General features: G+C 43.2%; 1 protein-coding gene across 5 annotated transcripts in view; it reads left to right on the top strand.

The window, feature by feature from the left end:
- BRD9 (bromodomain containing 9) overlaps positions 1–25,371 on the top strand; it is a 284,425-nt gene that overhangs the window by 182,492 nt on the left and 76,562 nt on the right. For 4 of the 5 annotated variants that reach the window (XM_056520202.1, XM_056520201.1, XM_056520200.1 and 1 more), the window contains exons 11-12: positions 2,641–2,736; positions 22,738–22,870. In XM_056520202.1, the coding sequence (XP_056376177.1) occupies positions 2,641–2,736; positions 22,738–22,870 (229 nt within the window). Of the gene's footprint in view, positions 1–2,640; positions 2,737–20,906; positions 21,326–22,737; positions 22,871–25,371 lie in introns of those variants that run through there. The other variant, XM_056520203.1, reaches the window with a different exon arrangement.

The raw sequence follows: 25,371 nt of genomic DNA, 5'->3' as shown, positions 1-25,371 counted from the left end.
TGCCCGTTCTGTCCCCCTGACTATCGGTGCCGGCGCCGATAGCCAGGGGGAGAGAAGCGGCGCCGACAGCCAGGGGGAGAGAAGGGGCAGCGGCACCCATTGCCGGCGCCGCTGCCCCGTTGCCTCCCCCCATCCCCGGTGGCATAATTACCTGAGTCGGGTCCGCGCTGCTCCAGGCCTCCGTCGTGCGTCCCCAGCGTCGTTGCTATGCACGGCGCGGCGCTCTGACGTCATGCGCCGCGCCGTTCAGCGCATAGCAATGACGCCGGGGACGCACGACGGAGGCCTGGAGCAGCGCGGACCCGACTCGGGTAATTATGCCAACGGGGATGGGGGGAGGCAACGGGGCAGCGGCGCCGGCAATGGGTGCCGCTGCCCCTTCTCTCCCCCTGGCTGTCGGCGCCGCTTCTCTCTCCCTGGCTATCGGCGCCGGCACCAATAGTCAGGAGGACAGAACGGGCAGCGGCGCCGATAACCAGGGGGTGAAAAGGGCCGACAGCAGCGCTCTAGACCCCAGGAAAGGCAGGGGGAGAGAAGCGGACAGCGACGGCCTCTCTCCCCCTGCCTTTCCTGGGGGTGTATCGGCGTATAACACGCACACAGACTTTAGGCTAAAAATTTTAGCCTAAAAAGTGTGTGTTATACGCCGATAAATACGGTATATACCTAACAAATGCGCCTTGCAGGCGAAGGCGGGAAGGGGTTTAAAGTGTACCTGTCGTTGACAAAAAGTTTTATGTAATGTAGATAATACCATTATATGTATATTTGCAATATACATTGGTTAAAAAAAATTTTTATTTTTGAGTAAAAAAGTGCTATCCATGCAGCTATTGCCTGTTAGTCTCTGAGGAGTCCAAATACAGGAAGTGAGGGCAGGACAAGCAGGGCTCTGTGCAGGCTGCTGGCTTGTCAATCATTCTGATGTGTGAGCCCGTTGCGAGTCACAGAGCCCTGCTTGTCCACCATCACTTCCTGTATTTGGACTCCTTATAAAGACACACAGGCAATAGCTGCAGGGACAAAAGTATACATATTTTTTAGCCAATGTATATTACAAATATACATATAATTGTATTATCTACATTATATAATATGTTTTTGTTGATGACAGGTACACTTTAAGTAGACCTGTCAGCAAGTTTTGAGGGTATAAAGTAAATCTGCAAATTAACCCCTCCAGTGCTGACATCAGAGTTTAAAAAGATTTACAAATGAAGCTTTGAGGCCTACTGGACAATCCCCCTCGGCAGCAAGAGTACAGCATAGTTTGCCCCCCTTCACCAGTAAGTGACTCCCCTGTTATTTAAGGCGTAGAGGGAGGTGACCAGTGGAAAAAAAGGAAAGTACAGCCATGCCCTTACATTACACCTTTTAAATGGAATTGGTCGTTAATTTTAGCTGCACTAACTTGTTGTTATAGGCTTGTAGTGTGGGTGACGCTGATGACAATGATCTTTATCAGTCCCTGCACCGCGTGCACAGTGACGTCCGGCCTTCCTAGTAAAACCTTCCTTGCCTGTGCTAAACTCTGCAAATTGGAGCTTAAATCTGCTGCAGAGGAGGCTTTGCACAGGGGACGAGGAGTTACTAGGAAGGTGCCGGACGTCACAGCGCACTGGGTGCTTATAATACTCCCGTGCTTAAATCAGGTCATTTGCATATAACATGGAGCGGAGACCGATAAATATTATTGTCATCAGTGTCAGCTGCACTTCAAACCTGTAACAGGTTAGTGAAGGTGATACTGATAGATTCCCTTTAAAAATAACTTGATTTGAAGAATAATTCACAGATCATACAGTGGTTCACAGAAAATTAAGTGGTTCACAAAGAAAAGCTGCCAAATGTTACCACTAACAAAGTAGAATGTCACGAAAAAACTGTATCAGAATCAGTACAATAGGTAAAAGCATTCCAAAGCTATTAATACATAGCATGACAGTAGTGTTATAGATAAGCCTATTTAAATTACTTTTCTTATATACTTCTTAATAAAAATTTTGTAACTTTGTGTTAAATTAACCCTGGAAAGTTTGGCCACCAGGGGTTGTCCGTCTGGTCCTGCCTGCAGTACTGCTTGCAGATTGTGTCCTGCAGCAGCCTCGTAGAGACAAAAGTCAGGAAAAGCAGGTGGGACCAGCTCAGCACAGTGCATAGATTGTATAGTGCTGAATATTTGAGCCCCCATTCCCTTTTAGCTCAGCTAGTCTGTAAAGTCCTAATGCTGAACAGAGCTGACATATTGCAGAGTTCAGTGCAGAGAGCTGAAGGGGGGTGACGCAGTCTCAGCCAATCACAGCCCATCTCACACTACGCTGCTCTATGCTGTGTGTAGCAGAGTGAGGGAGGAAGTTCTCCCCAGCAGGGCTTCAGCGGATGTCACACCTGTCAGGGAATGCCCCTTTCCAGTCTGTGGAGACTGAGCAGGAGATACAGAACAATATCAAAGTAGAAAACTAAAAAAAATAAAGGCAGGGGGTGGTTAATTATAATGGAGGGAGTGAGCTAGGAGGATTAAAAAATGTAATCATGCTCATGACAGGTACTCTTTAAGGGATTAATATTACCAAACCTCTAGATATGTAAAATTATTAATAATAATAATGTTATTAATAATAATTATTAATTTTTTTGTAGAGGAAGAGACTCATCCAGTGGATTTAAGTTCTCTGTCAAGTAAACTTTTACCTAGCTTTACTACACTGGGCTTTAAAGATGATCGAAGACATAAAGGTAAAAAACAAGTAAGACCATAACCTGTTTGCTATGATACATAATTTTTATTTATTTATCTATTTTTTTTTTCTATTAAAGGAGTACTCCGGCGCGCACTTTTATCCCGTCCGGGCTGCAAAATAAAAGAAAACACACTTTCTCTTACCTGCCAAAGAGCCCCCGGAGCTCCGGTACAGGTGTTCGGTCCCCGGGCTGTATTCTTCTTACTTCCTGTTAGCCCAGCACGTCACACGGAGTTTCAGCCTATCACCGACCGAGGTGGGACATCGCTGCGGCCGGTGATAGGCTGAAGCTCCGTGTGACAGCAAGTAAGAAGAATACAGCCCGGGGACCGAACACCTGTACCGGAGTGTACCGGAGCTCCGGTGGCTCGTTGGCAGGTAAGAGAAAGTGTGTTTTCTTTTATTTTGCAGCCCTGACGGGATAAAATGAAATAAGTGCGCGCCGAACTACTCTTTAATTGACCACCATTTATTAGGTTGCACATTTTCAGAATTACATGCCAATGGCCATATGTCAGGAATTGAATTGAGATTATAGAAAAATTGGTGGTCATCTTAGTGAGTGGCGTAATGACTGTATAATATATTAAACAATGCTAGTGCTGTTATTGTGGTATGTCAGTTTATAGCGAAATGATAAAGAAAATAGACAAAATCATAGCGCCTTCTCAATGCAGCGCTATGGCAGAGCTGAAATTGCCGAAAGCAGCGTTCCGGCTCTCCCATTGCGTTGTATTGAGGGGGCATGTCAGCCACCTCTTAGTGTGGTGGTCAACACGTGCTTTTGTGCGGACTGCCAGGGCACAGAGGTTGAACCCCCTGCAATCTGACACTTATGATAGGGGATACCTTTTCAAATTCTGGTGTACTAATTTAAAATGGTAAAACCTTCTTTCCACTGCACCGCCCTTCATGATGGCGCTATGATGGAGGATGCTCCCTTTAGGAGCTGTAGGGACAGGAAACCAATGGGGTTTATAGGGGCCCCTCCCCTTACACACCCCAGTGATTTCCTGTTGATCCCCAATCTGTAATCTTTCTTGTTCCACTCGCTTGTATTCCCTCACTGTAAGGCTGCATTCATTATTTTTTGAGTAATATTCATTAATAGTAATATGTAAATCAAGACATTAGGGATAAAATAATGCTACTCGTGCACGGCTACACCTGTCAGCTCCTGTAACAATGCATCCTTTATATTTATAGTCATCCCGTACAGTGACATAGCTGAATCCAGCTCTGATATCTTGCAGTTGTGCAGTAACAACTTATTAATGTGAGCACAAAATTTTCAAGCTGAATTCGACTGTCACTGCAGGGAAGTACAATAAATATTTATAAAGAGGTATTGTTACAGCAGCTGGCGTGTGGGCATAGTGGCACCCTTTCGGGCAAGGTGACACACCCAATGCACCAAAAGTGCACCTATTCACATATTGCTGTCAATGAAAGGGAAAGCATGAGAACAGTATTATATTAATCACGTGCTATAGTCTAATTTCAGCAGCTTAGTAAGGTGTAAACTGCTGATAGATTCTCTTTAACTATGAGGGTGATTTATCAATTGGTTTAGAGGGGGTTTTTTGCTTACAAAAGTTGCACAAAAGGTCGCAGGCTGACTTGTGGGTAAGCATAAAGTAGCAATCAAGCCTACCTAAGCAATTTTCACTTTGCAGTGTATTGGGGTAAAACTCGATTATGAATTATTATTTATGGTCAACAATATTAAAAATATTACAACCGTTATGAATTGCCAAAAAAATATACAAACAATGCAATTCACCATATCTGGGACTGACTATTTTCCCAGATATGAGTTCTAGGAAGTAGTGGTAGAAGTAACTTTTGCAATATAATAAAAATAAAATAAAAAAAAAGTTATAATAAAAATTATATGCAGGTTTATTGATTAGAATAGATTGACATAAAAGAGTAATGTAAACACACCATGATATATATGAATATATATACAAACTATATCAATGACACAATGTCAGATATAAATGAATAATACATGAAATAAATCACACATCAATAAATTTAGTTAGTAACATTAACTCCTTGGGGACGAAGGGCGTAGGCATACGCCCTCGCGTCCCTTCACTTAAGGACGGAGGGCGTATCCCTCCGGGCGGTGATCGGACCGGGATGACTGCTCATATCTATCAGCAGGCATCCCGTGGCAATGCCTAGGGGGGTCCTGAGTCCCCCCCCCGCCCCCCATGTCGGCGATCAGAGCAAATCGTAGGTCAATTCAGACCAACGATTTGCCGCGATCCGGGCCGCCCGGAAAATAAGAATGATGCCACCCCCTCCAATCCCCTGCCATTGATCGGTCAGGCTGACCACCAATGGCCGGAGGGGGCGGTTAGAGTTAATTTCCCCCGCTCTGCTCACCGATCGAAGTCAGGGCACAGAGTAGAGAGGGGGGAACACGGGCGGCGAGGGGAGAGCATGGCCCGGCTTACCTGGATCGGCGGAGGCGGCATCCCGGAGCAGCGGTGGCAGCAGGAGGAGCGCGGCTGAAGTGTGGCGGAGAAGGCTGCAGTGAAAGTCGCGGTAAGTGATCTTCACTGTGGCCTTCTAAAAGCTGCAAAACTACAACTCCAAGCATGCCCAAACAGCCAAAGGCTGTCTGGGCATGCTGGGAGTTGTAGTTTTGCAACATCTGGAGGGTCTCAGTTTGGAGACCACTGTGTAGTGGTCTCTAAACTGTGGTCCTCCAGATGTTGCAATAGTACAACTTTCAGCATGCACTGACTGTCTGGGCATGCTGGGAGTTATAGTTTTGCAACATCTGAAGTCGCACAGTTTGGAGACCACTATACGGTGGTCTCCAAACTGTATCCCTCCAGATGTTGCAAAAGTACAATTCCCAGCATGGCCAGACAGTCAGGGATGCTGGGCATGTAGTTCTGCAATATCTGGCCCTTCATATGTTGCAGAACTACAACTCCCAGCATGCTTGGACAGTCTGGGCATGCTTTGAGTTGTAGTTTTGCAACATCTGGAGGGCTACAGTTTGGAGACCACTACTAAGTGGTCTCCAAACTGTTCTTCCCTAGTTGTTGCATAACTACAACTCCTAGCATGCCCAGACTGTCCAGGCATACTGGGAGTTGGAGTTGTAGTTCTGCAACATCAGATATTGCAGAACTACACGCCCAGCATCCCTGACTGTCTGGCCATGCTTGGAATTGTAGTTTTGCAACAGCAGTAGGCACACTGGTTGGGAAACACTGAGCTAGAGGCTATTTCCTAACTTCAGTGATTCCAACCCGTATGCCTCCGTCTGTTGCAAAACTACAACTCCCAGAATGCACTGACAGACCGTACATGCTGGGAGTTGTAGTTTTGCAACAGCTGGAGGCACACGGGTTGGAATCACTGAGCTAGAGTCTGTTTTCTAACTCAGTGGTTCCGCACCAGTGTGCCTACAGCTGTTGTAAAACTACAACTCCCAGCATGTACGGTCTGTCAGTGCATTCTGGGAGTTGTCCATTTTGCCACAACTGAAGGTTTGGGGCGCCCCCCCCCCCCCCCCCCCCCCCCCCATGTGAATGTACAGGGTGCATTCACACGGGCAGGTTTACAGTGGGTTTCCTTCTACAAGTTTGAGCTGCGGCAAATTTTCCGCCGCAGCTCAAACTCCCAGCGGAAAACTTACTGTGAAGCCCCGCCTGTGTGAATGTACCCTAAAAACGCTACATTACACTAACACATAATAAAAAGTAAAACACTAAATATACCCCCCCTTACACATCCCCCCCCCAAAATAAAAATGAAAACGTCTCATACGGCAGTGTTTCCTAAATGGCACCTCCAGCTGTTGAAAAACCACAACTCCCAGTGTTGCCGGACAGCCATGGACTGTCCTGGCAGGCTGGGAGTCTTGCAACAGCTGGAGGCACCCTGTTTGGGAAACACTGCTGTAGAGTTTTGGTGGAGACAAGCATGATCCTTGTAACCAGGTCCGCCCCTATTGCTATTTCCTTCTTTGGGGCTCTCTCACTTCAGGGCCCTGTCGTATTTCAAGGCAACAGTTTAGGGCCACATATGGGGTATCTCCGTACTCGGAAGAAATTGCGTTACACATTTTGGGGGGATTTTTCTGCTTATACTCCTTATGAAAAGGTAACGTTGGGGGCTACACCAGCATGTTAGTGTAAAAAAAATTAAAACGCAATTTCTTCTGAGTACGGAAATACCCCATATGTGGGTGTAAAATGCTCTGCGGGCGCATAACAAGGCTCAGAAGTGAGAACGCCATGTACATTTGAGGCCTAAATTGGTGATTTGCGCAGGGGTGGCTGAGTTACAGCGGTTCTGACATGAACGCAAAAAAAAAAAAAAAACACCCACATGTGACCCCATTTTGGAAACTACACCCCTCACGGAATGTAACAAGGGGTATAGTGAGCCTTAACAACCCACAGGTCTTTGACAAATTTTCGTTAAAGTTGGACATGAAAATTAAAAATTCTTTTTTTTTTACCTGAAATGCTGGTGTTACCCCAAATTTTTCATTTTCACAAGAGGTAATAGGAAAAAAGCCCCCCAAAATTTGTAACCCCATTTCTTCTGAGTATATAAATACCCTATATGTGGATGTAAAGTGCTCTGCGGGTGAACTACAATGCTCAGAAGAGAAGGGGCGCCATTGGGCTTTTTGAGAGAGAATTAGGCTGGAATTGAAGGCTATGTGTGTCTACAAAGCCCCCATGGTGCCAAAACAGAACCCCTCACGGAATTTAACAAGGGGTGCAGTGAGCATTTACACCCCACAGGTGTCTGACAGATTTTTTTGAACAGTCATCCGTAAAAATGAAAAATGTAATTTTTCATTTAAACAGGTCACTGTTCCAAAGATCTGTCAAATGTCAGTGGGGTGTAAATGCTCACTGCACCCCTTATTAAATTGTGTGAGGGGTGTAGTTTTCAAAATAGTATGCCATGTGGTTTTTTTTTACTGTTCTTGCATCATGGGGGCTTCCTAAATGCGACATGCCCCCAAAAACCATTTAAGCAAAATTCGCTCTCCAAAAGCCCAATGTTGCTCCTTCCCTTCTGAGCCCTCTAGTGCACCCGCAGAGCACTTTAAATCCACATATGAGGTATTTCCTTACTCTAGAGAAATGGGGTTACAAATTTTGTGGGGCATTTTCTCCTATTACTCCTTGTGAAAATGAAAAGTTTGGGGTAACACCAGCATTTTAGTGTTAAAAATCAAATTTTTCATTTTTATGTCCCACTTTAACCCCTTAAGGACGCAGGACGTAAATGTACGTCCTGGTGCGGTGGTACTTAACGCACCAGGACGTACATTTAAGTCCTAAGCATAACCGCGGGCATCGGAGCGATGCCCGTGTCATGCGCGGCTGATCCCGGCTGCTGATCGCAGCCAGGGACCCGCCGGCAATGGCCGACACCCGCGATCTCGCGGGCGTCCGCCATTAACCCCTCAGGTGCCGGGATCAATACAGATCCCGGCATCTGCGGCAGCGCGATTTGAATGAATGATCGGATCGCCCGCAGCGCTGCTGCGGGGATCCGATCATTCATAACGCCGCACGGAGGTCCCCTCTCCTTCCTCCGTGCGGCTCCCGGCGTCTCCTGCTCTGGTCTGTGATCGAGCAGACCAGAGCAGAAGATGACCGAAAAAACTGATCTGTTCTATGTCCTATACATAGAACAGATCAGTATTAGCAATCATGGTATTGCTATGAATAGTCCCCTATGGGGACTATTCAAGTGTAAAAAAAAATGTAAAAAAATGTAAAAGTAAAAAAAAAGTGAAAAATCCTCTCCCCAATAAAAAAGTAAAACGTCAGTTTTTTCCTATTTTACCCCCAAAAAGCGTAAAAAATTTTTTTTATAGACATATATTTGGTATCGCCGCGTGCGTAAATGTCCGAACTATTAAAATAAAATGTTAATGATCCCGTACGGTTAACGGCGTGAACGAAAAAAAAAAAAAAAGTCAAAAATTCCTACTTTTTTAATACATTTTATTAAAAATTTTTTATAAAAAATGTATTAAAAGTTTTTTATATGCAAATGTGGTATCAAAAAAAGTACAGATCATGGCGCAAAAAATGAGCCCCCATACCGCCGCTTATACGGAAAAATAAAAAAGTTATAGGTCATCAAAATAAAGGGATTATAAACGTACTAATTTGGTTAAAAAGTTTGTGATTTTTTTTAAGCGCAACAATAATATAAAAGTATGTAATAATGGGTATCATTTTAATCGTATTGACCCTCAGAATAAAGAACACACGTAATTTTTACCATAAATTGTACGGCGTGAAAACGAAACCTTCCAAAATTAGCAAAATTGCGTTTTTCGTTTTAATTTCCCCACAAAAATAGTGTTTTTTGGTTGTGCCATACATTTTATGATATAATGAGTTATGTCATTACAAAGGACAACTGGTCGCGCAAAAAACAAGCCCTCATACTAGTCTGTGGATGAAAATATAAAAGAGTTATGATTTTTAGAAGGCGAGGAGGAAAAAATGAAAACGTAAAAATTAAATTGTCTGAGTCCTTAAGGCCAAAATGGGCTGAGTCCTTAAGAGGTTAAGGACCAAGGACGTACCGGTACGTCCTTGGTCCTGCTCTTCTGATATAACGCGGGGTTGCACAGTAACCCCGCGTCATATCACGGCGGGCCCGGCGTCATAGTGAAGCCGGGACCCGCCTCTAATAGCGCGCAGCGCCGCGCGCTATTAACCCTTTAGCCGCGCGCTCAGAGCTGAGCCACGCGGCTAAAAGTGAAAGTGAAAGTTCCGGCTAGCTCAGTCGGGCTGTTCGGGATAGCCGCGGCTAATCGCGGCATCCCGAACAGCTGACAGGACAGCGGGAGGGCCCCTTCCTGCCTCCTCGCTGTCCGATTGCCGAATGACTGCTCAGTGCCTGAGATCCAAGCATGAGCAGTCATGCGGCAGAATCGTTGATCACTGGTTTCTTATGAGAAACCAGTGATCAACATAGAAGATCAGTGTGTGCAGTGTTATAGGTCCCTATGGGACCTATAACACTGCAAAAAAAAAAGTGAATAAAGATCATTTAACTCCTCCCCTATTAAAAGTTTGAATCACCCCCCTTTTCCAATAAAAAAAAAAAAACACAGTGTAAATAAAAATAAACATATATGGTATCACCGCGTGCGGAAATGTCCGAATTATAAAAATATATAATTAATTAAACCGCTCGGTCAATGGCGTGCGCGCAAAAAAATTCCAAAGTCCAAAATAGTGCATTTTTGGTCACTTTTTATATCATTTAAAAATGAATAAAAAGCGATCAATAAGTCCTATCAATGCAAAAATGGTACTGTTAAAAACTTCAGATCACGGCGCAAAAAATGAGCCCTCATACCACCCCATACATGGAAAAATAAAAAAGTTATAGGGGTCAGAAGATGACAATTTTAAACGTATTAATTTTCCTGCATGTAGTTATGATTTTTTCCAGAAGTCCGACAAAATCAAACCTATATAAGTAGGATATCATTTTAATCGTATGGACCTACAGAATAAATATCAGGTGTCATTTTTACCGAAAAATGTACTACGTAGAAACGGAAGCCCCCAAAGGTTACAAAACAGCGTTTTTTTTTCAATTTTTTCCCACAATGATTTTTTTCCCTGCTTCACTGTAGATTTTTGGGCAAAATGACTGACGTCATTACAAAGTAGAATTGGTGGCGCAAAAAATAAGCCATCATATGGATTTTTAGGTGCAAATTTGAAAGAGTTATGATTTTTTAAAGGCAAGGAGCAAAAAACGAAAATGCAAAAACGGAAAAAACCCCGGTCCTTAAGGGGTTAACGAAAGTTCGTCAATCACCTGTGGGGTGTTAAGGCTTACTGGAGCCCTTGTTACGTGCCTTGAGGGGTGTAGTTTCCAAAATAGTATGCCATGTGTTTTTTTTTTTTTTTTTTTTGTTCTGGCACCATAGGGGCTTCCTAAATGCGACATGCCCCCCAAAAACCATTTCAGCATAATCTGCTTTCCAAAAGCCAAATGTGACTCCTTCTCTTCTGAGCATTGTAGTTCGACCGCAGAGCATTTTAGGTCCTAACATGGGGTATTTCCATACTCAGAAGAGATGGGGTGTCAAATTTGGGGGTCATTTTCTCCCATTACACTTTGTAGAAATGGTAAAAACTGCACTTTAGTGAAAAAAAAATTTACTTTTCATTTACACATCCGAGTTTAACGAAAATTCGTCTAACACCTGTGGGGTGTTAAGACTCACTGGACCCCTTGTTCCATGCCTTGAGGGGTGTAGTTTCCAAATTAGTATAGTATAGTTTATTTTTTTTTTTTTTTTTTTTTTTTGCTGTTCTGGCGCCATAGGGGCTTCCTAAATGTGACATGCCCCTTAAAATCCTTTCAGAAAAATTCACTCTCCAAAATCCCATTGTTGCTCCTTCCCTTCTGAGCCCTCTTCTGCGCCTGCCGAACACTTGACATACACATATGAGGTATTTCCTTACTCGAGAGAAATTGGGTTACAAGTTTTGGGGGGCTTTTCTCCTATTACCCCTTGTAAAAAATTCAAAAACTGGGTCTACAAGAAAATGCAAGTGTAAAAAATGAAGATTTTGAATTCCTGTGAAACACCTAAAGGGTTAACACACTTACTGAATGTCATTTTGAATACTTTGAGGGGTAACGTTTTTATAATGGGGTCATTTATGGGGTATTTCTAATATGAAGGCCCTTCAAATCCACTTCAAAACTGAACTGGTCCCTGAAAACTCTGATGTTTTCCAAAAGTAAAAACATTTATGATGAAAATATAAAGTAGACATATTGTATTTGTAAGGAAAACAGACATTCCAAATAAATTGTATATTGATTCACAGAGAGCTTCAAAGTTAGAAAAATGCAAAATTTTCAAGTTTTTTTCATCAAATTTTGGAATTTTTCACCAAGAATTTAATCAAGTATCGACAAAAATTTGCCACTTACATAAAGTAGAATATGTCACGAAAAAACAATCTCGGAATCAGAATGAAAAGTAAAAGCATCCCAGAGTTATTAATGCTTAAAGTGACAGTGGTCAAAATTGAAAAAAATGCTCCCGTCCTTAGGGTTATAATGGGCTCCGTCCCCAAGGAGTTAAACTTAGTCACAAAAGTTGGTTAGTTCAGATATCATATCAGTATTACTCTGCAAAGTGAACCTCACATTACGTAATATCAAATGAGCATCTAATCTCTAGATATATAAATCGGAGTTATGAATATTACTCCGCCCAGTTCTAACCACAACTATCTCTAGTAGGAATACACAGTACTATATATTGTATAATAAATAGGAAAACTTAAATTAAGTTTCCTCATGAGAATTGTGTTATCATGTGGTGGAGCAGAGAAAGATCCATAGACTATGCTGTATGCAATATGTGATTGCATTGATCCCCATAGGACATGCCCTGTACATCTGCAGTATAATGGGGTGTGGCTTATAAACTACTATTACCATCTAAATATGGAGATTATTTAAAGCCAGTTCTGGTCATCTACATGATATAATTAAACAGGAGGTAACTTAATCAAATAAGAAACCTGTGTATCTTATCAAGGGTAGGCATAGTTGCACTTCTGGATAAAGGAAAGATGGCTGCCTGGGGTCCATGGAAACGCCTATAGTCATAAACGGTCATCAGAGAAGAGAGGATTATAGGACAATACTTTCCCCCTGACTCTTCATGGCTCCGCCCCTTCAGGTACCTTCTAGGAACGTCTGTGATGGGATCTGTGTCACTCACACATGCTTTTAGCTTATTCCTTATTATCTTAAGCATCCACCCAAACAAATATCATAAAAATATAGTAAAGGATCGATCATGAAGAGTGAAAAATGCATAGATAAAAAGAGAGAAAAGGATGATATCCAGTGTGAATGTCACAGTAAAAAGTTGTAAATCAGTATTCTGGACCGGAGATATGGCTAATTAAGTGTACAATATTTATTATACATAAAATAAAATATAATCGTAATCCGCTACTATCCAAGCAGGGCCCTTGCTATGGAAGTAGTAGGATGATAAAAAATTACAAATAAATATGATCACAAGTGTTAAATGGAATAAAACAGAAATGGAATATAATAAAACCACCTATAAGGAATCAAATGTCCATAATCAAAGGCCTCAGTCTCTTATGCAATTCACTCAAGATAAGTGTGGAACGTGTCCCTTTAAAAGCTATTAGAAGGTTGATGCACGGCACCACTCGCCACCTTTTACATCACACTGCACTTACAGGTTGGCACGGACCTGCGTCCAGCCTCCGGTTAGTGGATTCGCTGCAGTCGGTGTAACGACGACTGGAAGTCCCAGAATGTCCTGTTCTAGAGGAATTAAGTAATGTAATAGACAGACACCTATTTTTAATATTCAAGATATTTAAGGACTCTATAGTGACAGTGAAGGTTCCCCAGGACATACATACACACATACATACACACACATTGAGTATATATACAACACAGGAGGAAGCACTTTTCCCCCTATCCCGTCCTTATATCCCAAACTCATATCCAGACTTTATATCCCGATCTCATATCTCATCCTCATATACTGTCCTCATTGTTTGTCCTGATCCAGTCCTCATGTCAGGTGGGGCTGAGTTGTGATGAAGAGATTGTAGGCCAAAAATAGAAGGAGGAATTTTTGTTGTTGAAGTGTGCATGACTTGCAAGACAGACCAATGCACAAAAAGGTAGAAAATAAAATGAGTGTGGCTTAAATGTTGGGTGTGGCTGGACTGATGCACTCACCAGAAGATGCAGAGCAGAGCTTGGAGTAAGTCCCATTTACTTGCATCAAAGCTTGCCCCCTTGTGACATCACCCTCCCCCCCCCCTCAATGCAAGCCTATGGGAGGGGGACGGAGCTGTAATACAAGTATATAGAACTTCCAGTACCTTACTCCAAGCTCTGCTCTGCATTGCATTGAAGGGGCGGGGCGTGGAATCATTAGCGGGGGGGGGGGGGGGGGGGTACGTTACGTCACAATATTCCGGTCCCTGTATCTTGAGTCATCAGACACGGCGTGATCTTTGCTCTGTGCATCTGATGACAAGTGGGTGCTGCAGGAGAGATTGCGGGGGTCCCCAGACTTCTTAGTCGCTATCCTTTGGATAGGGGATAAGATGTCTTGGGGCAGAGTACCCCTTTATGACAAAAAACCCATCCTTCACGTAAAGGGGTAGGTTAGAGTTAATTTAACTATCCTATATTTTTATTTGACATAAAAGTAACGTGTACGAAGTTTCATCAAAATATCCCCAGCCGATTGAAAGTTATTCTGCACCAACATTTCCCATAAACTTGCAGGGGACTTTAAACAAAGACCCCAGACCCTCGCAAATGGGGGTGGGTTAGGGTTCATTTATCTATCCTATGTTTGTAGTTCACCTATAAGTAACATGTGTACCAAGTTTTATTGAAAAATCTTTAGCTGTTTGGTAGTGGTGCTGGAACATGGAATTTATCATTGCATATAGAGCTGTTTTGTGTCTATTTTTTAGCGCAAAAATTTGCGCAAGTGTTTTTTTGCGTCTTTTTTTTTTGTGTGCAAATTTTGATAGAATTTTTCATCCTCTTATCTACGGTTAAGTTTACCATAGAGCACTTTCTACTGTACAATCAAATTTACTAATTGCGTTTTTTTTTTTTTTTGCGCAAAAAAAATGCGCAAACTGTATTTTCTAGCGCAAATATACACCACCTCAGAGGACACATACCAAAAGTGTCTATTTTGACACAGTAAGGACTGCTACTCCCATCATGGACAGACTTTGCCCAATATGGTATTTGTAGTCCAGGGGCTGAGGTGCAGATCGCAGCAGGTCATTACCCAGAGACCCCCTGCGAACCGCATTTATTAACTATACAAGTCGGCGGTACATGCGGCTACACTGCGCTGCCACTGGCTCTTGCATACATAATTCATAATCCCCTGCCGACGGGATCTCTGATTGGTCAATAGCTATTCACTTATCAGAGCTCCCCTCTCCCGGCGGAGATTATGAATTATAAGAACTGTATATAGCAGACAGCGCAGTGTAGACAGCTTGTATAGTTAATAAATGCGGATTGCAGGAGAGTGATCTGCCCTTGGACTACTACTCCTATCATGGGACAGAGCCTGTCCCATGATGGGAGTAGTTGTAGTACTGCAGCACTGCTGAGGGATGGCACTTGCACATCCCCCGACTGCGAGACTTTTAGGACTACTACTCCCATCATGGACAGACTCTGTCCATGATGGAAGTTATAGTCCAGGGGCTAAGGTGCAGATCGCACCGGGTCATTCTGCAGAGATCTGCTGCGATCCGCACTTATTAAGATAACAAGCCGGCGGTACATGCGTCTACACTGCGCTGCCACCGGGTTCTATATGCAGCTGTCATGATTCATAATCCCTGCCGCCAGGAGAGGGGAGCTCTGCTTGGTCAATAGCTATCCACCAATCAGAGCTTCCGTGTTCCGGCGGGGATTATAAATTAATACCGTGTATATAGAAGCCGACGGCAGTGCAGTGTAGACGCATGTACCGCCGGTTTGTATAGTTAATAAATGCAGATCGCAGCAGATCTCCAGATAATGATCTGCTGCGATCCAAATTTAAGTTAAAAAGCCAGCGGTACATGCAGCTACACTGCGCTGCCTCCGGCTTCTATATACACTGTAATAATTCATATTCGCCGGAGAGGGGAGCTCTGATTGGTCAATATCTATCCACCAATCAGAGCTCCCGTGTTCCGGTGGCGGGGATTATGAATTATGACAGTTTATATAGGAGCACAGGAGTGCAGTGTAGCTGCATGTACCGCCGGCTTTTTAATTTAAATGCGGATCGCATCAGATCATTCTCTGGAGATCTGTTTGCGATCCGCATTTATTAACTATACAAGCCGGCCTTATATGCGTCTACATCGCGTTGCCCGCCAGCTTGTATATACACTGTAATAATTCATAATCCCCGCCAACAGAAAACGGGAGCTTTGATTGGTGGATAGCTATTGAACAATCAGAGCTCCCGTGTTCCGGCAGGGATTATGAATTATGACAGTGTATATAGAAGCCAGCGGCAGTGCAGTTTAGCTGCATGTACTGCCGGCTTGTTTTCTTAATAAATGCGGATCACATCGGGTCTTTGGAGAATGACCCGATGCGACCTGCACCTCAGCCCCTGGACTATTACTCCCATCATGGGCAGAGTCGGTCCATGATGGGGGTAGTAGTCCTAAAAGTCCCGCAGCCGGGGGATGTGCAAGTGCCATCCCTCAGCGCTGCGGTACTACAACTACTCCCATAATGGGACAGTCTCTGTCCCATGATAGGAGTAGTAGTCCAAGGGCAGAGGGACATATCTCTGTTCACATTATGTGTTTTGCATAATGGGAACAGAGCCTTTCTGTCAGTGTGTTCCCAAACAGGGAGACTCCAGCTGTTGCTTAACTATAGCCCCCCATGATGGGAGTTGTAGTTTAGCAACAATTGGAGGCTCCCTGTTTAGGAACACGCTGCATTATGCGCGCTCTTCCCAGGGGATAGCAAAAACAATATTAACCCATATTTCTTGTTTTACTTTTCTTCTCATCTCCTCATCCTGGGGGAGTATTTTTTTTTTAAATACATTTTTTTTTGTCAATGTTTGTTGTTTTTTATCATTTATTTTTCAGGGTTAGTAGTGGAAGCCGCCTTATAAACAGAATCCATTACTAAGCCGGGGCTTAGCTTTAGCCACAAAATCAGCTAGCGCTAACCTCCAATTATTACCCCGTACCCACCGCCACATGGGTGCTGGGAAGAGCTGGTACCAACAGGCCTAGGCGGTAAAAGACTGGCGTTATTTAGGCTGGGGAGGGCCAGTAACAATGGTCCTTGCCCACCCTGGTAACGTCAGGCTTTTGCTGCTTGGTTGGTATCTGGCTGATACTAAAAATAAGGGGAGCCCTATGCGTTTTTTTTTTTTTTTTATAAATAAATTTTAAAAAAGTGTGTGCTTCCCTCATTTTTTAAGTATCAGCCAGACACCAACCAAGCAGCAACAGCCTGACGTTACCAGGGTGGGTGAGGACAATTGTTACTGGCCCTCCCCAGCCTAAATAACGCCAGTCTGTTACCGCCTAGGCCCAGAAGCGCCATTTTTGACACTCCGGGCCTGTTGGTACCGGCTCTCCCTGGCACCCATGTGGCGGTGGGTACTGGGGTAATAATTGGGGGTTAGAGCTAGCTGAGTTGGGGGCTAATGCTAAGCCCCAGCTTAGTAATGGTTCTGTCTACAAGACACCTTCCACTACTAAGCCTGAAAATTCAATTATAAAAAAACACAACACACTGAAAAGAAAAATGTTATTAAAAAATCACTCCCCCCCCCCCCCCCCCACAGCCCTAGTTAGCCCTTTTATTGGCATAAAAAAAAAAACGCTGTTCATCGTCGCAATCCACAAAATCTGACATCTAAATTTCAAAGAAAAAAACAACAAAAAGTTTAGTACATTTTTTTTTGTTTCCACACACCAGCAAAAACTCAAGAAAAACTGACAAAACACAGGAAAAAGCTGGGACAGTTTTTCTGGCGTTTTTGCTGATGGACAAAAACCCTCAATGGAATCCTACCTCAAAGCAATAGAACAAGATCCCTACATCCACTTTTCCTGTGAGGTAGAGAAGGATGGTAGAGCGAGGGGGGGGGGGGCGTTTCTATATTTGTACAAGATTTATCAAAGGAGTGCACAGCCTTAGTAAATTCTGAGCAAGAGTGTAAATTAGACAAGCAGTGTAAAGGGGTAGAACTGTGTCTACAGTAGACAAATAATGATAAATCTCCCCCATTGAGTTTTATATTTATTTCTATACCTAGCTATATCTATCTACTAGCTGAGTACCTGGCTACCCGGTTTTTCCTACCTTATCCTTGTGGGGGAGGAAAAGCAACAAAGTCCTCATATGCCGTCCTTTAAATCCTGACCCTCAATCCTCATATTCCGACTTCATATTTTGTCCTCATATTTTGTCATCATATCCCGTCCTCCTATCCCGTCCTCCTATCCCGTCCTCCTATCCCGACCTCCTATCCCGACCTCCTATCCTATCCCGACCTCCTATCCCATCCTCATATCCTGTTCTCAGGTGGGACTGATTTTTAATGAAGATATTGTAAGATGAAAATAGAAGGGGACGTGGCTTTGTGGGACTTGGCTTGATTTGCAAGCCAGACCGATGCACAAAAAGGGTAGAGAATAAAAAGGGTGGGGCTTAAACAGTGGGCATGTCTTTGTGAGATGGGGTGTGGCTTGCAAGCCGGATTGACACATTCACCAGGAGATGCAGAGTGGAGCTTGTGGAGTAAGGTACTGGAAGTCCCATATACTTGCATGGGACTTGAAATAAAACCCCATCTTTTATATATGGGTGTAAGTAAGGATTAATTTAACTTAAACTATCATATATTTTTATTTTACATATAAGTAATATGTGTATTATTGAAAAATCTCCTGCCATACAGAAGTTGTGCCGGAACATACATTTCCCGTAGATTTGCATGGGACTTTAATCAAAAACCCCAACCCTCACAAATGGGGGTAGTTAAGGGTTAAATTAACTATCCTATATTTTTAGTGGACATATAAATAACGTGTGTCCAAGTATTATCAAAATATCTCCAGCCATTTGGAAGTTATGCAATAACATATATTTCCTATAGAATTGTATGGAATTTTAAACAAAAACCCTGACCCTGGCAAATGGGGGTGAGTAAAGGTTAAATTACCTATCCTATGTTTTTTTGTTGACATATAAGTAACGTGTGTCCAAGTTTCATATTAATATCTTTAGCCGTTTGGACGGGATGCTGGAACATACACACACACACAAACACGTATACACACACACATGTTTATCTAGATCTATCTATAGGAAAAACACAGGGGGAGCCAGCACTGGATGACCACTGGGTATGTGCCCGTAATCCACCCAAACGCCAAGGACGGGTACACTTCACACTCTCTCCAAAGGAAACAGCAACAATCGCCAGGTCCGGTATAGTAGCAAACTGGTGTTTATTGCATCAATAACAGCAACGTTTCGGCTAAAAGTAGGCCTTTCTCAAGCATGGTGCAAATGACAATGAGTCAAACTTATATACATAGTGAAGGAACATGATTGGTGAAAATACAAGTGCATTACATTAATTATTAGACATTGTATCCACCCCCAGCCCATGATTGGGTGGATTGGCGGTCATGTGATTCTGGATCTGTCAAAACATTATTAAATATCTTAAACTCTGTGAATATTAATATAATTACTTTCCCACATGGAGCGATGAAGTTTGCAGGGATCCGCAATTCTTCTCCAGCCTTCTGATTGTTAATTACTTGTGGCCATTCCTGTATATCTGTTTCGCCGTCTCCTCGCTCCTCCGTTTGTAAACAAAGGAGCTGCGGCTGCGCAAACTACACGTGTGCCTCCGTCCAGCCCCGATCTCGTTGTCTCGTCAATATTTAGGCTGCGCATGCGCTGATACTTTGCGTATCAAACACAGCCATCCTGCAGTGAATACACAGTAGCCGCTGACAATATATGCAGCGGCTCTGTGTATTAAGTTCACCAGGGTCCTGGCCAATAACGATTAATATGGGACAAATTGAAAGATAACTATGATATCTAAAAAGGCATATGTAGTAGGGGTGTGAATCGCCAAGAATTTGGCGATTCGATTCGAATCGCGATACCAGTGTGGCGATTCGATATATCCCGATATATCGCGATACCGTCTAGGTGACGATACATCGCGATATATCCCGATATATCGCCCACCTGGGAGCATTCATAGATCCCAATAGACGCCGCTGTCAGCTTTGACAGCGGCGATCTAGTACTCCGGTGCTCACTTTTCTCATGTTATCCCGTCCGGGCTGCAAAATAAAATAAAACCCACTTTCTCTTACCTGCCAACGAGCCCGCGGAGCTCCGGTACAGGTGTTCGGTCCCCGGGCTGTATTCTTCTTACTTCCTGTTAGTCCGGCACGTCACATGGAGCTTCAGCCTATCACCAGCGGAGGCGGGACATCGCTGCGGCCGGTGATAGGCTGAAGCTCCATATGACGTGCCGGACTAACAGGAAGTAAGAAGAATACAGCCCGGGGACCCAACACCTGTACCGGAGCTCCGGGGGCTCGTTGGCAGGTAAGATAAAGTGCGTTTTATTTTGCAGCCTGGATAGGATATAGGATAACATGAGAAAAGTGCGCACCGGATACTCCTTTAATAGCCAGCCGCGGCGATTGCCGCATGCTGGCTATTAGAGGCGGCCCCCGGCTACTGAAATCAGCCGGGGGTCGCATAGTACGGAGTGGGCACGAGTCGGAGCCCGCTCCATAGCCGTGTCAGATCCGGCCTGCCCGGCTCCACAAATGTGGAACTTTTATCTCCTGATTCCCAGGACAGGACATGCTGTTCCGGGCGTCCGCAGATAAAAATTCCACATCCCTAAAAGAATCGATTCAAAAATATTTTGAATCGATTCTGTATCGGCAAATGAAAAATCGCGATTATCGCGAGAATCGATTTTTTTCTTACATCCCTAATATGTAGTAGAAAAAAGATTGTTTATATTTATTCTTCGTCCGAATTGCGGGAAATTCCATGCGTCTTCTCGCTCCATGTGGGTTAGGTGTGAACAGTGTATCTAAAAACAATAGAAGTATGCAAAAAATAAAAATGCGACAAAATCAACGCCTCACATTGTTTGTCATTGTTACAAAAATTATCACGGATTCATGTATAGATATTAGGAAAGTAAGCAAAACAAAAGAGAGGAAAGCAACAAATAAAAATTAAATGAAACGTAGAAAATAAAATAAAAAATGTAAAAAAATGTATTCTCATTTTATATATACTTTATATTTTTCTACTTTTTATTTTCTTTAATTTTTTTTTATAATTTTTTTACATTTTTTATTTTCTATGTTTCATTTAATTTTTATATGTTGCTTTTCTCTCTTTTTGTTTTGCTTACTTTCCTAATATCTATACAGGAATCCGTGATCATTTTTGTAACAATGACAAACAATGTGAGGCGTTGATTTTATCGCATTTTAATTTTTTGTATTTTTCTATTGTTTTTAGATGCACTGTTCACACCTAACCCACATGGAGCGAGAAGACGCATGGAATTTCCCGCAATTCGGACGAAGAATAAATATAAACTTTTCTACTACATATGCCTTTTTAGATATCATAGTCATCTTTCAATTTGTCCCATATTAATTGTTATTGGCCAGGACCCTGGTGAACTTAATACACAGAGCCGCTGCATATATTGTCAGTGGCTACTGTGTATTCACTGCAGGACGGCCGTGTTTGATGCGCAAAGTATCAGCGCATGCGCACCCTAAATATTGACGAGACAACGAGATCGGGGCTGGACGGAGGCACACGTGTAGTTTGCGCAGCGGCAGCTCCTTTGTTTACAAACGGAGGAGCGAGGAGATGGCGATACAGATATACAGGAACGGCCACAAGTAATTAACAATCAGAAGGCTGGAGAAGAATTGCGGATCCCTGCAGACTTCACCACTCCATGTGGGAAAGTAATTATATTAATATTCACAGAGTTTAAGATATTTAATGATGCTTTGACAGATCCAGAATCACATGACCGCCAATCCACCCAATCATGGGCTGGGGGTGGATACAATGTCTAATGATTAATGTAATGCACTTGTATTTTCACCAATCATGTTCCTTCACTATGTACCGTATTTATCGGGGTATACCACGCACCGGCCTATAACACGCACCCTCATTTTACCAAGGATATTTGGGTAAAAAAAGTTTTTTACCCAAATATCCATGGTAAAATGAGTGTGCGTTTGTGCGCGTATATACCCAGATATACCCCCAGGAAAGGCAGGGGGAGAGAGGCCGTCGCTGCCCGCTTCTCTCCCCCTGCCTTTCCTGGGGTCTAGAGCCCTGCTGCCGGCCCTTCTCTCCCCCTAGCTATCGGCGCCGCTGCCCGTTCTGTCCCCCTGACTATCGGTACCGGCGCCCCATTGCCGGCACCGATAGCCAGGGGGAGAGAAGCGGCGCCGACAGCCAGGGGGAGAGAAGGGGCAGCGGCACCCATTGCCGGCGCCGCTGCCCCGTTGTTTCCCCCCATCCCCGGTGGCATAATTACCTGGGTCGGGTCCGCGCTGCTGCAGGCCTCCGGCGTGCATCCCCGGCGTCGTTGCTATGCGCTTCACGGCGCGGCGCATGACGTCAGTGCGCCGCGCCGTGCATAGCAACGACGCAGGGGACGCACGCCGGAGGCCTGCAGCAGCGCGGATCCGACCCAGGTAATTATGCCACCGGGGATGGGGGGAAGCAATGGGGCAGCCGGGTACCGATAGTCAGGGGGACAGAACGGGCAGCGGCGCCGATAGCTAGGGGGAGAAAAGGGCCGGCAGCAGGGCTCTAGACCCCAGGAAAGGCAGGGGGAGAGAAGCGGGCAGCGACGGCCTCTCTCCCCCTGCCTTTCCTGGGAGTGTATCGGCGTATAACACGCACATAGACTTTAGGCTAAAAATTTTTGCCTAAAAAGTGCGTGTTATACGCCGATAAATACGGTATATAAGTTTGACTCATTGTCATTTGCACCATGCTTGAGAAAGGCTTACTTTTAGATCTATCTATATCTATCCACAAAGTGGTGTTCTGAAGTCATTTATTGGTTTTTGCTTGTGTGTGCTAAAAAAAAAAAATGGTATTCTAAAGTGTATTTTTTTATCACCCCTGTCATAGTATAATAAATATCACAAATGTCGCACATAAGCAAAACCAAAGCAAAAAAAATTACTACAAAGCTCTCTTACCAAAGCAACAATGATAAATATCCCTCTATGTAGTTATATATGTACAATTTTATAATATAGCAGAAGTGTACATTTATATATTTTATCTGGTTTTTGTTTTTTAGTCACATTTCTTAACAGTACCAGTACAGCCCTGTCTTTACAAAATAATACTCTCTTCACTGATCTTAAACCAGATGAAATGGAATTAATGTATGCTGCCTATGGTGATGACACAGGAATACAGTGTGCTCTTAGGTAAGGTCAATATATTTCAATATGGTTCACTTAAAAGCAATGATTTTTATTAAATGTATTTGTGGCCTAACTGCCAGAGAGGCAGACACTACGACAGTTGTGCCCCAGACATGGAAGAAAAAAGAACAATTGGGACTCTCCCTAGTGTAAAACCACAGTGCACAGATTATCTAAAAGGAGAAGGGGTTGCGCTCAACTATTGGGCTCAGGACTCATCATCTCAAGACTCATGTAGTAGAGATGTTGCTGGGCACACCCTGGTACAGTACAGGGACCAATTTGGTCCACAATAATATTTAAAATAATGTTTACTTGGCATTTCAAAAAGGTTGTTTCCTTTTGAAACACATTCTTATATGCTAAATAATCGTCTTTTATTATTTTATACCTTTTTGTGGTCCGAACCGATCCTTGTTTAGTATCAACGTTTGCCCAGAAAAGCTTTGTTTTATCAGGGTCCCCTGCAGACCTACTTCCTATTTGTGCCCCTTTGACACTGGCATAGTGTTTGCATGTAGTGCCTGCCAGTAGGGCAGTGGTCTTAAAATTGTGGACATGCAAATGTTGCAAAACTCCAACTCTCAGACATGCCCAGACAATCAACGGCTACAAAACTCTGGAGACCACTGGACTAGGGGGGAGCTGCAAGAGTTGTTTACAACACGTTGGCCCTCTTTTATCAATGTATTCACCCTATTCTTTGGGTGCATTTTTCTGCAAAATAATGTGCAACTTTATGTTTTACTGTTTTTATGCTGATGTTTGTAAGGTGGGTTTAGATTTCTGCTTTCGACAGCTCTTAAACCTGTTTACAAAATGCAGAGGTAAAGAAAATAAGTCAGATTTTAAGAAGAGGAAAGTAACATCTCTACACCACAGATTTATGTGCTGAATGACCAAAGAATACATTGCTGCTTTTATTCCAAAAACAGCACCAAACCTGTCCCCAGTTTATGTAGGGTAGGGCAGCTTCAATAAAATGATGATGCAGTAAAATACTGAGCTGGAGACCATGTGATTTATAACATATTGTCTCAGGCCGCATTAAGTGCTTTAAAAGGTCAGACACAACAGTAAAATAAGACTTGTACTACAGCACTTCTGGGTGTAGTTCACAAAGGTAATAGCAGTATTACAAAGCATTATAACTTTGCATCATGAGCTCAAAGAATGAGGAAAAATTAATCCTGGAAAACCCCTTTAAATGGGTACTCCGGTGGAAAACAATTTTTTTTTTTTTAGTCAACTCGTGCCAGAAAGTTTAAACCGATTTGTAAACTACTTCTATTTAAAAATATTAATCCTTCCAGTACTTACCAGCTGCTATATGCTCCACAGGAAGTTCTTTTCTTTTTTAATTTATTTTCTGTCGACCACAGTGCTCTCTGCTGTCACCTCTGTCCATGTCAGGAACTGTCCACAGCAGGATAGGTTTGCTATGGGAATTTTCTCCTGCTCTGGACAGTTCCTGAAATGGACAGAGGTGTCAGCATAGAGCACTGTTGTCAGACAGAAAAGAGATTCAAAAAGAAAAGAACTTCCTGTGGAGCATAAAGCAGCTGATAAGTACTGGAAGGATTAAGATTTTTTAATAGAAGTAATTTCCAAATCTGTTTAATTTTCTGGCATCAGTTGATTTAAAAAAATAAATAAAAAATTCCACTGGAGTACCCCTTTAATGACTCTCTAGTTTGATGAACACGAAGTTGAACTCTAGCCTCAATACTGAGAGTCATGTCTGCAGGAAACCAGGAACAGCTCATCACCTGCCAATACCATCTCTATAGTGAAGCACGGTGGTGGTGTTAAGGATTAGTTAATGTGCGGCCTTAATCTGTGAGTGACTACCGCTGTACTATTTTTGCTTAGTGTCGACGTAAGAAAATTCACACCAGGCCAGGTTGGTATGAGTTCTCTCCTCAGTATCCCAGGGAGTTCTCTTTTTAATTCAGGAAAAACAGTGTGTTTTTACATTGTGCAAAGAAGGAGGTTTAGGGAGGGATAGTTATGACATCACAATTAATGTTACAGTTTGGTTGCTCAGATATTGTGTCCGTATATATTGGCATATCTAGTGTCCATTAATTTCTTGGCAAAAGTTCTCTGTTCGTCAGATGTTTAGTCTTTCTACTCCCGCATGGAGGCGTCTCAAGGCCTCTATTCAGAGTCACGAGCAGATAGCATTCTGATGTATATGGGTTGAAAGGTAAAACTATGCATCATTCTATATGCTGATTAGTCCTTTGAGTGGCACTGCATAAGTCTTTATTTTGCAAGCCCTCTAGCTTGAGATTTCTGCATTTTTCCACAAAGCTCAATGTTTGAACTTCTTGCCTCCATAATCTCCATCTCAAGGTTCTTGATTACATGCAAAGAGCAGCTGAAATGTTTTGAATTAAGGAAAGCAAAGTTCTTCTGTAATAGCATCTCTTATCATTTCAGCAAAGGCATATGAGTATAGATATAGCGATCAATATATATCAATATATTATAAACCCAAC

The sequence above is a fragment of the Hyla sarda genome, chromosome 5 (genome assembly GCF_029499605.1).
Source record: "Hyla sarda isolate aHylSar1 chromosome 5, aHylSar1.hap1, whole genome shotgun sequence".
NCBI classification, from domain to species: Eukaryota; Metazoa; Chordata; class Amphibia; order Anura; family Hylidae; genus Hyla; species Hyla sarda.
Note: the sequence above shows the minus strand (reverse complement) of the source record. Positions and strands in the feature narration are given on the sequence as shown.